The sequence below is a fragment of the Sapajus apella genome, unplaced genomic scaffold (assembly GCF_009761245.1).
Source record: "Sapajus apella isolate SASKATOON/1434 unplaced genomic scaffold, GSC_monkey_1.0 scaffold8, whole genome shotgun sequence".
NCBI classification, from domain to species: Eukaryota; Metazoa; Chordata; class Mammalia; order Primates; family Cebidae; genus Sapajus; species Sapajus apella.
This window is the reverse complement of record NW_022436948.1, coordinates 1,227,501-1,241,197: the sequence shown is the minus strand read 5'-3', so window position 1 is coordinate 1,241,197 and position 13,697 is coordinate 1,227,501. Positions and strand designations below refer to the sequence as shown.

At 58.8% G+C, this 13,697-nt stretch overlaps 1 protein-coding gene across 3 annotated transcripts in view; it reads left to right on the top strand.

The window, feature by feature from the left end:
* COL18A1 (collagen type XVIII alpha 1 chain) overlaps nucleotides 1-13,697 on the top strand; it is a 54,392-nt gene that overhangs the window by 16,514 nt on the left and 24,181 nt on the right. For 2 of the 3 annotated variants that reach the window (XM_032276709.1, XM_032276708.1), the window contains exons 3-14: nucleotides 1,760-1,837; nucleotides 2,858-2,917; nucleotides 3,685-3,814; nucleotides 5,759-5,835; nucleotides 6,079-6,294; nucleotides 6,655-6,681; nucleotides 8,203-8,265; nucleotides 8,371-8,457; nucleotides 8,821-8,874; nucleotides 9,039-9,197; nucleotides 10,201-10,263; nucleotides 10,755-10,781. In XM_032276709.1, the coding sequence (XP_032132600.1) occupies nucleotides 1,760-1,837; nucleotides 2,858-2,917; nucleotides 3,685-3,814; nucleotides 5,759-5,835; nucleotides 6,079-6,294; nucleotides 6,655-6,681; nucleotides 8,203-8,265; nucleotides 8,371-8,457; nucleotides 8,821-8,874; nucleotides 9,039-9,197; nucleotides 10,201-10,263; nucleotides 10,755-10,781 (1,041 nt within the window). Of the gene's footprint in view, nucleotides 1-1,759; nucleotides 1,838-2,857; nucleotides 2,918-3,684; nucleotides 3,815-5,758; nucleotides 5,836-6,073; nucleotides 6,295-6,654; nucleotides 6,682-8,202; nucleotides 8,266-8,370; nucleotides 8,458-8,820; nucleotides 8,875-9,038; nucleotides 9,198-10,200; nucleotides 10,264-10,754; nucleotides 10,782-13,697 lie in introns of all 3 variants that reach the window. The other variant, XM_032276710.1, reaches the window with a different exon arrangement.

The window sequence follows — 13,697 nt, the reverse complement described above, 5'->3', positions numbered from 1 at the left end:
CACACACACAGGCAGGCACACACTTGCACAAGCACACATGAGCACAGGCATGCACACACACGCACAGGCACGCACACACACACATGCACACACGCTCGTACAGGCACACACACACGAGCACAGGCACGCGCACACAGACCTCGCTGTCAGCATAGGGGAGGCGGGCGTGGAGGCAGCACCTGGAGCTGGGGTGGAACGGATCCCAGGAGGCTCTAGCTCTCCCGAGGAGGGGCCTGAGCGGTGCCCTGAGTGAGGAGCTGGGGCACACGGGGCGTCTGGTGTTGCAAGCTCCCAGCACATGGCTCCAGTGGCCCAGGGAGCAAAGGCAGCATTGCGGCACAGCCTCGGAGCCCGCCGGCCCACAGCTGGAATGGCGCCTATGCTTCTGGAAGGCTGGAAAGCATGAAAAGAGACTTTGTGACACATATAAATCATGTAAAATTCCGGTTTCGGGGTCCAAGGATACACTTTCGTTGGAGCGGCCACGCCTGGTCTTTTCCTTGTTGTCCTTGGCTGATTTCACAGGAGAGCGGCCACAGATTTCAGGAGATGGGAAGCCTTCAAAACGGAAACCACGTCCTGGCCTTTCCAGAAAAGCTGTGCTGACCCCTGACCCAGAGCCTCCCACTACGAGAGCTATGAAGATGTGTCTCCTAGCGTGGATGAAATACGGTCTCGAAAAAGTACACAAAAATGATTAAAATGTTAAATAAAAAATGAAGAAAACACTAGAAACCCATGTGGACAAGCCTGTCATTTCCCCATGGGGAAAGACTTTTACAAAGTGTCCGTCGGACCACGGGCACACGGCAGAGACTGGGTGCCAAAGGCGGCAGCCCGTCCCAGGTTTTGGGGCCCAGCCGGCGTGGGAAGCTCCAGGCTCCAGTGGGCCTTGCAGGCTTGGCTCTGAAATCTGGGCTGGGATTCAGAAGCTACAGTGTGGGCGGAGGCCTTGGTCACGTGCGTGGCCCCCACGTGGCAGCCCCTCTTCCTGCCGGAGCTCCTCCCGGCATCCTCTCCCTCGGCAGGTGGCTCACATGAGATCCAGGACGTTGTGTGCTCCCGTGCCCCTGCCCAGTGTCCCCATCCTGTGTCTCATGGGATCCCGGGAAGTGCCCTATACCCCTGGCCGTGCCAGGACCAGACAGGGCAGGGGCGGGCACCCTGGTGCTCAGCCCCGGACTGGGAATGCTGGAGGGAGCCGTGTGCGAGTGGGTGGGTGAGATCGGCTCTGGACGAATGGGCGCAGAGACCCAGGAAACTGCTCCCAACGTCTGCGGCGCTTTTGTCCCAGGCGGAATTCCAGGTTTGGTTTTTTATGAAAAGGTGAAGTTCAAAGAAAGCAAAGCCGCGGCGCTGCCTTGGTTGTCCGAGTCGGGGAAGGAGGCCACCTGGAGTGTGTGTACAGCTCCCCGGACTTGACCTGCCACCCCTGGAACCCGCCCCTCTCCCAGGCCTTGGACTGAGCCACGCCTGCTGTGGTTCTAAGCCTGTAGCACTCGGTGGCCCATTGGCCGCCTCGAATGCACCGAGTCTGAGGCAGCAGCCTCCGCCCAGCCAGGTGCCTTCCACACAAAAGCGCCCAGTACGTCTTCCCGCCATGAGGGGCACTGCACCCCCAGGGAGGCTGCCCTAGACCCCTGCCCTGTCCGAGACTCCCCTGCTCTCTGCACCTGCTGAAATCTGGAGCTTAGGCAGCGCTGGGTTTGCTGTGGCTATCTCAGGACCGCTGCTGACCCCTTTCCCTCTCTGCCTTTAGGGGATGATTGCCGAGCTGAAGGTGCATGGGGACCCCCAGGTACACTGCCTGGATGAGGAGGACGATGACTCGGATGGGGTGAGTGACTGCCAGGACCCGGGCAGGGGGCTCCCTCCATCCCTGGGACGCAGGGTTTAAGGCCAAGGGCTGTGTGTGTGTGTGTGTGTGTGTGTGTGTGAGTGGTGTCCCTGTCTTGTGTGTTGTGTCCACATGTCTGCATGGTGTGTGTCTCTGTATTTGTGTGTGGTGTGTGTGTTGGTGGAGTATGCAGCATCACATGGTACCTAAGTGGAGACTCCGCTAGTCCCAGAAGGTGTGAGGAACTGCAGGGAATTCTGATTCAGGGCCCAGGTCGCCATGTGTCTGCATGGACGTGGACCCACAGCCTCCCTCCTGGGCAGCGTGGGCAGGACACAGCATGGCTGGGCTGTGGGTAGCGTGCATATATCTGTGTTACTTTCACGTTTTTTTCTATGTTTTGCCCGACAATTCTGTTGTTTTTACCTGGAACATGCCAGAAGATGCCGGCTTGCTTACATAGCTGCTGTGACAAGGCGGCTCCCTGGTGTGGCGTGCTGGGTGCTGGGGGTCGCTGAGGTGTTGGCTGCGTCACCCCTCCCGTGGCTTACCTTGCCCTTGCAGGTCGTTAGCGGGCCCTGAGGATGTTTCTCCTCCGGGTTTTCATGAAGTTTGAAGCATCTGGCTGGCTTGGCGTGCGTTTGGCCCAGGCCTGGCCCAGTGGGGCCTCCGCCAGGGAACCCTGTGGGGCACGTCTGTGGCACGGCTTCCTCCAGGGCAGGGCTCCGGTCGGAGGAGAGGAGCGTGTCCCCTGCCTCTCTGTGTCTGACCGGCAGCCAAGGCACTTTTGGAATCGTCACTGTCCTCGACCTGATTGAACGTCACTCACTGAAGCCCAGATGGTGCCCGGGCAGGGAGGGCCAGCATGCCCACCCTAGCGGCCCCTCCATGAGCGCCAGGAGGGCTGGACAGGGCAGGGGCGAGGTGGGCAGAGGCGAGAGAAGCCTCCTTTGCTTCCCAGGCCTGCTGGGGTCGAGGCCTGGCCGCCATGTCTACTCCTTTCCTTTTCAAACCCCTCAGGCATCTGGAGACTTCGGCAGCGGGCTTGGGGACGCCGGGGAGCCTCTCAGGGTGGAGACGGTGAGTAGCCGGCGAGGCCAGCCCACCCTGCAGGGTCCCGGAAGCCCCTCCCAGCAGCGGGGTGCGCACGTGTGCACAGGCCTGGAGGCTCCAGGAGCTCACTCGACGCCGTGAAGGCGAATTCCTGGCTGGAAACGCGCTGGCTGGGCACACACTCCGAACCTGGGGCAGGCCCCGCCCCTGCCCGCCTGGCTGTTGCATGTCTCTGGCGAGAGGGCGTTCCTTTAGAACGAGGTTCCGACCCTGCACGTTCCTTGGCCTTGAGGCAGCCTTGGCCTTCCGCTCCCCCGTCCCTCCATGAGCTTGTGGTGGCCGCCGTGGGGTGGACGGGTGTGAGCGTGGCGGTCATCCAGGCGGCCACCTTCGCAGCTTTCCCCAGCCCGGCACCTGAGAAAACACGCAGCAGGGCGGGGTGGGGCGGGGAGGCCCAGCACCGTGACTGTGCCCTGCCTGGCGCTTTCGGTTGGAGAGGGGCATGGGAATGTGGTCCCCATGGGGACCCTCAGCGGGGACACATCAGCTTCGTGGCGTGGCCTGTCAGGCGCCGGGGGCCTTCTGCAGTGATGGCGGACTCAGCCTTCCTGCCACAGCAGGCGCAGCCTGGGACCCTGGGAAGCCGGGAACCCACGGGCGGCCGCAGCCTGGAGCTTCCCAGACCGCCCTGTTTCAGAGGATTTTCATCTTTCTTGCGATCTTAAGTATTCGTTGCAAGTCTCCACTGGGCATCTGCAGCTGAATAACAGGCCACCTCCCCTCTCATCTGCCAGGGCACAGCCCTGAAACCCAGGCTCCCCACACCACCCCCGGTCACCGCTCCACCCTTGGCTGGAGGCAGCAACATGGAAGATTCCAGAACTGAAGAAAACGAGGAAGAGACCACGGTGCCTTCATTAGGAGGTAAGCTCTTTTCTGGATGTGGTGTGAATGTGTGTACTATGGGGGGTGTGGTGCATGTATGAGCGTGGTAACGTGTTTGTGTGATGGCTTGTGAGGTATGTGTGTGATACATGGTGTGTAGTGTGTTGTGTATGGCTCATGTGTGTGTAGTGTGGCACATGTATGTGTGGTGTGTGGTGTGGTGTGTGATGTGCATGCTTGTGTGATGTGTGATGTCTGTGATGTGTGTGTGGTATTTGTGGTGTGCAGGATGTGTGGTGTGCTTGTGTGTGGTATACCTGTGTGAGGTATGTGGCGTGTCTGTGGTATGTGGTGCGTTTCTGGGTGGTGTATGACGTGCATGTCTGGTGTGTGGTGTGTGACGTGCATGTCTGTGTGGTGTGGCGTGTTTGTGTAGTGTGAGGTGTGCGTGTCTGTGGTGTGAGGGCTGTTCAAAACAGGCAGAGGGCTGACTAGGCGCCAACCAGACCCACGGGCAGCGGTTTGCTGAAGGAGGAAAAGTGAAATGCATTGTGATCCTGGGTGCTCCCACACCCCCATCCCCAGAGAAGCCACCTGGGACTTCCTGGGCCAGTGGCGGGGGGCGGAACATGGGCTGAGTGTTAGATCCTCACGTGGGACCAGCCGTCACTTTCCCCATCATGGCCCTCGGTTTGTAGGAGTCTGTTGTCACTCTTAGGAGATATCGCAGGATTCAGGAGAGGAAGGATCGTGATAAACACTACAAACTCTGAAATGTGTCTATCTGCTAAAGAAGAAATGATGAAGTGGGGTGTGTGTGTGTGTGTGTGTGTGTGTGTGTGTGTGTGTCTGGTGTATGCATAGTGTGATGTATGTAGAGTTTGTGGTGTGTATAGTGTGTGTGTGTAGTGTGTATCGTGTAGTGTATATGTGTGGCATGCAGTGCATGTTGTGTTGTATGTGTGGTACGTGTTGTGTATGTGTATTGTGTGTATTGTATGCGTACAGTACGTGTGATATGCATGTGTAATGTGTGTGTGTACAGTGTGTGATGCATGTGTATTATGTGTAGTGTGTATGTGTGTGATGTGTGTGTGTATGCAGTGTGTGGTGTGATGTGTGTAATGTGTGTGTGATGTGTGTGTATGTGTAGTGTGTGTGGTGTGATGTGTGTATATTATGCGTAGTGTGAGGGTGTGTGGTGTGATGTGTGTAATGTGTGTGTTATGCGTAGTGTGAGAGTGTGTGTGGTGTGATGTGTGTAATGTGTATGTGTGTGATGTGTGTGTATGTTATGTGTAGTGTGTGTGTGGAGTGACGTGTGTAATGTGTATGTGTGTGGTGTGTGTATATTTTGCATAGTGAGAGTGTGCGTGTGGTGTGATGTGTGTAATGTGTATATGTGTGATGTGTGTGTATGTTGATGTGTAGTGTGTGTGGTGTGACGTGTGTAATGTGTATGTGTGTGGTGTGTGTGTATTATGCGTAGTGTGAGAGCGTGTGTGTGGTGTGTGTATATTACGTGTAGTGTGAGAGTGTGTGCATGCACGCATGTGCGTGTGTGTGTGAGGCAGGTGGGGAGATGCTGAGGCCCCGATGGTGGTTCTGGGTACAGGTGCTGGGTGTTCGCTGTGCTTCTCTTGCAGGATTTCTGTGGGTTTTCATTTTTATTTTAATTACGAGTTATGAGGGGAAGAAGGAGAAGGGAAATGCATGTTGGTGGCAAGGAATTTGGGGGGCTGGGTCTCCTGTAACATATTCAGGAAGCATCTCCCAGGCTTCAGCTGTCATCGGCTTAGGTGGCCACACCGGCCTCACTGCTGATTTTAAATTCTCTCTCCCTGTTGCCGGTGCCTGGGAGCCAGAACTTTGGGGAGTGCAGCTTCAGGCTGGGGATCTGACCGGGGGCACCCAGGGGGGCCGAGAGCAGAGCTGGGGGTGCCTGGGGGGCCTGACTATGGCCAACTCTGCTTCTCTTTCCAGCTCAGACGCTTCCTGGCTCAGATTCCGTCTCCACGTGGGATGGGAGTGTGCGGACCCCAGGCGGCCACGTGAAGGAGGTAAGGCCACTCTTGGTGCCCTTGAGCCGCCCTGAACCAGAGTTCCTGTGGCATTTTGGGCCACTCGCTGCTGAGCCTGATGGAGCCCTTCTGTGCCCAGCACACGGTGCCAGCATGCGTCCACCCGGCATGTCCACCAGGGGAAGCAGAGCCCAGCCCGGGACTCTGGAGGGCACGGCGGGGCATGCCAGCAGTGTGTGAGCCCCACCGTAGCCCCAGCCCTTGTGTTCTTTTTATTCCCAGGGCGGCCTGAAGGGGCAGAAGGGGGAGCCAGGTGTTCCGGGCCTGCCTGGCCGGGCAGGCCCCCCAGGCTCCCCATGCATCCCCGGTCCTCCCGGTCCCCCATGCCCGGTCAGTCCCCAGGGGCCTGCAGGCCCAGCATTGCAACCTGTCCCCGGACCACAAGGACCCCCGGGGCTGCCGGGCAAGGATGGCATTCCGGGAAGGGACGGCGAGCCGGTGAGTCCTCACAACCCCCAGTCTGGCCCATCTGGAGGTGGGGCTTGGGCAGGAGCGGGAGAGGCTGTAGCTGGCATGGGAGTGGGATGGGCTGGGATCAGGGCAGGGCAGCAGCGTCGCTGAGACCCTGGGACCCTGCTCGGGGTTGGTGCTGGGAGGTTGTCGGGCGGGGGAGGTGGAGCTGCTCAGACACAGCCCTTGTGGGTGTGAGGAGGCTCCTGGCGCAGGGCGGGGGCATCGGGGGAAGGTGTCTTTGCCACCTCGTGGGGACTTCGAGCGTGGGGTGCATTTCCACGTGCAGATTCTGGGTGGGCAGGAGGTGTCATTTACCATCACTAATGGCTTCTCTTGCACACTCAGGGTGACCCTGGTGAGGATGGGAAGCCGGTGAGTCTGCCTGTCCTCCTGACCCCGTGTGATCTGTGATGTTTGCTTAGACCTTGGGGCTTTGCCACCGATGACACTCTTTAAACGTGACCCAGTGAGGAGACTGTGCAGCAAAACCATTTTGAAAATGAAACTTTAAAGAAAAGATGAGTCTATTGACAGGAAACAGGCAGTTATGCGTTTGTGTTGAGATGTTTAGGCCACAACTACCAGGAAGAAGGAGGGGAGTAAGAAAAGGCAGAGCTTCCACACCCTCAGAGGGAACGCACAGCAAGGAAGCAGGAAGTGGGGGTGAGGCGGGGACAAGAGAGGAGAGACCCGGAGCGGCCGGGGGCAGAGTCAGAGCTTCCATCTCAGAACACTCATTCGGATTTTAAAAATCGGCAGCACTGTTTCCAAGCAGCACAGTGAGCTAACCAGCGAAGAAAAACCTGGGAACAGCCGCGGCAGGAAGTGGGGCAGTTGCTAACGTCCGACGGGAGGGTTCACGTGAAAAACAGTCTCGAGGGTGTGAAGGGGCGGGGGCGTCGCCTGCTGCCACCGAATGGTCATTCCCGACCCCGCAGCAACGAGGGCCACGGCAGATGAGCAGGGCAGTCGGCTGGGGGCACCCAGGCGGTGCGCGCGTGTGTGTGAGTGTGTGGAGCAGGAGCCACGTGGTTCAGCAGCAGGCTCACTCTCAAACCTCCTATCCGCACAGTGAGCCTGGCCCGCCTTTGTCACGCTCACTGGACGCTTTGAAACACTGACCTTCACTTAGGTACAAGGCCCTCACCTGCTGACCCATGTAGCAGACACGCAGGTGCTCGGTCCACAACGCCCTCACCACACCACATGCAGACACATGCACACACACACACCACACATACACCACAGACTACACACATGCACACACACCATACAGCACACTACACACATGCACACAGCCTGAATTACACACATCACACATTCACACACCACATCCCTTGCACACCATGTATGCACACTCACACTACACACCACACTACACACACCCTGCATTACACACATCAGATTAACACACCACACCCCTCACACACACACCATGTATGCACACTCACACCACACATACCACACACACACCAGACTACACACATGCACACACCATATACCACACACTACACACATGCACACACCCTGCATTACACACACCATAATGCACACACACCATATCTCCACACACACAGCACACCCCTCACACACACAGCATGCATACCACACACACGTATGTAACAGTCTAAGCACCAGCCACTATGGAGGCCATCAGGGACTCATCATGTCCTTCGGCGGGGTGTTCCCTCGGCTCCCCCAGGTGGCTGGCGAGATGGGCTCAGGCTGGGGCTGCTCTACGGGCCTGGCACCCTCCTACCTTCCAGACCCTGGGGACTCCCCTGAAGAGCTCAGCTCCCGTTGGTCCCTGCTTGGGGGATGAGCATAGAGGGTGCCAGGCCATGGCCCATGGCGGTGCCTCCCCTGACGGGGCCCCTGGCTGCTGTCTTCCAGGGCGACACAGGGCCGCAGGGCTTCCCCGGGACCCCAGGAGACGTGGGCCCCAAGGGCGACAAGGTGAGTGTTCGAAGCTGGGTGGGGCCCCTTTCTGTGTTGGCCCTTGGCCTGAGGTGGGGGTGCTGCCCGTGCTCAGGGTGTGATGGGCTTGTCTTGTGTTCCCAGGGCGACCCCGGGGTTGGAGTGAGAGGGCCCCCAGGACCCCAAGGGCCTCCGGGGCCCCCAGGACCCTCCTTCAGACACGACAAGCTGGTGAGTCCCACCCCTGGCTTCGGCTGCAACCCGGGGTCTGCCCTTCTCAAAAGTGGGCACTGCCTCTGGGGGGCATTAGCTCCACCCTCAGGGGCTTACGTGGGGTCTCGGCCGAGCTGAGGGGTCACAGGTGTGGTGGGAGCCCTCGCCCACCTGCCTTCAGCTTCTCTGGGGGCAGCAGAGGGGCTGTGGTTTCTCAGTTCCTCATAGAAATAGCTTGATAGGCAGTTTGTGGGTCCAGGAGTAGGCCAGGCAGGGGGTGGGCCGGGGGGAGAGGGCGGGAGCAGGCCTGGCGGGCGGGGAGGCGGGAGCCATGTGGGGGGCCAGACTCTGGGCACTACGTCTCCCTGCTCTTTTCTGCAGACGTTCATTGACATGGAGGGGTCTGGCTTTGGTGGTGATCTGGAGGCCCTGCGGGTGAGTGGTCCTTGGCCAGTGTCTGTGCCAGCAAGGAACAGGCTGCAGACCCCCAAGATTCAGCTGGGGTCCTATAGGGAGTCGGGACCAGGCCCAGTGTGGGGTTCGTGGTCATCTTGGTGGGTGCCACATGGGCCGTGACCATCTGTGTTTGCCTTGTCCAGGGTCCTCGAGGCTTCCCCGGCCCCCCCGGCCCCCCTGGTGTCCCAGGTCTGCCTGGTGAGCCCGGCCGCTTTGGGATGAACAGCTCCAACGTCCCAGGACCCGCAGGTCTTCCTGGTGTGCCTGGGCGGGAGGGTCCCCCCGGGATTCCTGGTCTCCCGGTAAGTCCTGCCCCCCCATCAGTGTCGGGGCCCCTGTCTGCTGGGAGTGGGGGCCCCTGCCCTACCACCGGGCACCCCAGTCCTCGCCCCCTCTCACCTTGTCTCCTCTGGGAGCTGGTGGGTGGCTGCTGACTGGGCCGCCCTGGGACATGCAGAGGCACCTGCGTGGTCACCCTGTGGTTCTGGAGGTGCTGACCAAGGGTGACCACAAGCAAGGCTTCCCACCTCTCTGGCCCTGTGGGTCCACGGACCACACAGTGTCTCCATGAGTGATTCCCACAGGTGGGGGTGGGAGAGGCGCAGTCAGCACCCCTGGAGGCCCAGGGGCAGGAGGAGCCTGCTTGGCCAGCGTGGCTCATGGGGTCTCAGGGCCCTGTGGCAGGCTCCCCAGCAGCTCTGGGGCGTGTGACAAACAGCAGGTGCCCACAGAGGTGGCTGATTGGGTCACGCTTCACTGGTGTCCCATGGCCTGGGGTCACTCGGCAGCATGTCATGATGCATAGAACGGAGTGTGGAGTGAGGCCACCCGTGGCGTGTCCCTGCTCTGGGACGGTCCCCACCTGAGCCAGCCCACCTTGCTGATGGGCGTCGCCATCCGCATCGGCTCTGAGGCCTCCTGTGCCATCTGGTGCCACATGGCAGGTGCTCCCCAGGGTCAATTGTAAAGGGCAGTTTGGGCTTCAGGAACTTGCCTGATTCATATTCATACCTGCGGTCAGACGGCCTCTCGCAGGGGTAGCGATTACGCAGCCCGGTGTGTGATAGAGTGTCTCCCAGCGAGGGGCTGTCAGCCCTGCTCTCTCATCCTGCCAGCGTGGCCGTGCACTGCCGCCTGCACACGCACTGGGGTCTCCCATGAGCCCTGGGACCCTGGCCCTGTGTCTGGGAAACGTTCTGTGTCCTGGCTTCAGGAAACCTGTGGAAGCTCAGATAATCTGTCAACCCAGAAATCTTTTCAGTGGTTGAATGCCAGCAGGACACAGTCTGCTTTGTTCTCCCCCAGGGACCCCCAGGCCCTCCAGGAAGAGAGGGGCCCCCAGGAAGGACTGGGCCGAAAGGCAGTCTCGTAAGTCTCCCTCAAGTCTGGGGTGAATGGGGCCCAGTGCCATGCTGTGTGGCCGGGGTGGCTGTGCCGTGGGGGTCTGCAGGTGGACCTGGTGGGAAGTGCTTGCATTCGGCCTCGTGGGGCGTGGCCTCCAGCGTGACCTCGAGAGACAGCTTCGCTACTTTGGGCTGAGCAGGGGACGCTTACTGTAAATGCCCCTCGCTGCTCGGAGCCTGTGGCTGAGCCGAAGGGCCTCCAAGGGGGGAGGCATGCAGGCCCCCTGTGGGGCCAGGTCTAGCACTGGGATCGGGCTTGGCTTCCCTTCAGGACCCCAACCACAGAAGAAAGGGGGATGATGGCAGCAACAGCCTCGGAAACTGTTAAGCCGGCACAGGCTGGCGGCAAAGCAGGGAGCCGGGGTCAGAGCACAGTTCCCGGCAGGGCGACGTGCCCTCCTCTGCCCGCTGTGCTGCGAGTCTGATTTTGTTGTAATCCTGCTCTTTTCCACACAGGGTGAAGTAGGCGCCCCAGGACTTAAGGTACAACCAGAACACCCGGCACACCCATCCCCAACCCCTGCAACCCCGGACCTGCCTGCTCAGTCACTGTGTCCCCAAAGAGGGTGGGGCTTCGCGGTAGAGGGAGTGAGCATTCCCAGGGTTGGCCTTGACCCCTACTCCTGCCGTCCATCCTGCTGGAGTCACTGGCATCGGCCTCTGTCACTCTTGGGAGGTGGCTTTCATCGAGTCATGGTCGGCTGGGGAAGTGCGGGCAGACGTGGAAACAATCTCCTGGTGACCCATGCCAGATAAAGCAGCTCCCGGGAGCTTCAGGAGGAGGGGCTGGGCCACTGCAGGTGGAGAGGCTGTCTGCAGCCTCAGAGGGGCCCTAAGCTGGGGACCCAGCATCCTCCCACAGGGGAGTCCCCGCTCTGCCTGTCCTGCACTCTCATGAGTGTCTGGGGGTACTTGGAGGGAGCGCTGAGGGCAGCCGGGGTGTCTTTGGGGGCCCTGGCCTGGCCCAGACCCTCTGGACTCAGGGCTGCCGCTCACACATGGACCCAGCCTTCCTTCGGGCAGCCTGAGGTCTGGGCCATGGCCTGGTTGGACCAGACAGCTTATCTGACACCCCCACAACGACCCACTTCCTCCTCCTGTTCTTCGGGAGAGGAGCTGGAGGAGGAGCTGGAACCCTGCAGAGGAGGGGCTGGGAACCGGGCCGGGGCCTCCAGTCGGGGTCCGTGCCGACCCCACCAGCACCCACGCCCTTGGAGATCCTCTCAAGGATCCAGGTCTCTGGGGGCCGCGCAAATCATGTCATGTCAGGAACTCCTCCTTGGGCTGGATGGGGTGGACACTAACGGGAAACTTCCCCCAAAGCGAGGCCAAGCTCTAGGCTGGGAGTGAGAAGGGAAGGCAGGCCAGCGGGGAGAGGAGCAAGGAAGAGGACAGCTAGGAGTCAGGTGAGAACCCAGAGGGGCTGCGAGGAATGTGGGTTGGAAGTGAACAGCCCTGCACAGATACACACACACACGTAGCCTGTGTGCACACGCATACATGTATCTCCAGCATATGTGCACACATGTGTGTACTGTATATGCACAGCACGTACATACGTGTATCTAGGGTGTCTGCACACATATCTAGCATATGTGCACATCTGCATACATGTATCTCTAGGTATGTGCCCACATGATTTCTAGCACATGCACACATATATCTCTAGCATATGTGCGTGCCCACCCCTGTCTGTAGTCTGTGCACATGACGTATTTAGTATGTGCACATTCACGTATGCATGTAGTCTTTGAGTTAAGCAGGGGAGAAGTATTTTGATCAGGTTTAAAATCACCAAAATTAGATACGCATGTATGAAAATAATGCAAGCTTTAAAAAAACAAAAATCTCAAGTAACATGAGAATTCTAGAACTCTACAACCTAATTTTAAACAATTTAAAACAGAAAAAGGGAATGAAGTTAGAGGTTTTCAACAAACCTTTTTTTGGAGACGAAATCTCACTCACCCAGACTGGAGTACAGTGGTGTGATCTCAACTCACTGCAACCTCTGCCTCTGGGGTTCAAGTGATTCTCTTGCCTCAGCCTCCCAAGTAGCTGGGATTACAGGCATCTGCCATCACACCTGGCTAATTATTTCTTTTTCTTGTTGTTTGTTTGTTTGTTAGTAGAGACAGGGTTTCTTCAAGATGGCCAGGCTGGTCTCAAACTCCTGACCTCAGATGATCTGCCTGCCTTGGCCTCCCAAAGTGCTGGGATTACAGGCGTGAGCCATGGCACCTAGCCTAAGCCAACTTTTTTATAGGCACTTTTTAAAGATCAAAACTTAGATGAGGCTGGGCACAGTGGCTCACACCTGTAATCCCAGCTCTTTGGGAGGCCGAGGCAGGAAGATCGTTTGAGTCCAGGAGTTCAAGGCTATAGTGAGCTACAATCACGCCACTGTTCTGTAGCCTGGGCAACAGAGCGAGACCCTGCGTCTAAAAAGAAAAAATAAATTAGAAGAGATTTTTAAAGACAATAAAAGGATGCCAGCACTAAAACAGATTAAAACCAAGAAGTAAACTATGAGATTCAGATAAAGGTAGCCTTCGGGGTGAGTGGGTAGGAGATGTACCATCTGGAAGACCCAGAGCAGCGAGTGCTCCCCCCCACGAAACCCAGCCCTAGAAGAGAGGAGACGGGTCACTCGGGATCGAATTGGTGGGTGCGGGAGGGGAGGCCCTGGCTTGGAGCCCGGCCCCTGTGGGGATGTGGGAAGCAGGAAGGATCCCGCCCCACTGGGGGGGCTTCCTACCTCTGGCTGGGCTGTGACCATATTGAGGGAGCAGTCGAATTCCTGCCCCAGTTGCAGGCAGCGCTGGGCTCAGATGTCTCATCTGGCTCTGTCCCAAGCCTGGGAGGGAACCCTGGGCCTCTCTGTCTACAGTTGGGGAAACTTAGGCTCAGGGAGAGTGGGGCTGTGATGGGAGTGGTGCCGCTGGGCCATGTCACAGCGGGACCCTTGCCATGAGATCTCCCTGCCTCAAGTTCCCGGCCCCACTTCCCTGCACCCAGCTCACCAGTCACCTGGGTCCCTCCAAGTCTAGGTGGCCTGGGGCCTTGGGTCACAGATGGGTACACACCTCATGGTCTCCTGCTTCTCACGGCCTTAGGACTAAGAGTCACCTCAACGCCTGCGTCCACTGTTGGCCCTGGTGGGCCCAGGTCCTGAGCCTCCTCCCCTGTCTCCTCCCCTCGCCCGCCATAGCTGCCCCGCCTGCCCCAGAGCCAGACCTGGAGGTAATGAAGGCACCGTGTGCGTCCCCACTGTGCACGTGCACCCGACCCGGCCAAGCTCAGGCTCTGTGGCTCTGTCCTCAGCTGTGTGTCTAAGTGGCTGAGATCTCGCGGTGAACTCAGGAGGAAGGCTCTGTCCTCAGCTGTGTGTCTAAGTGG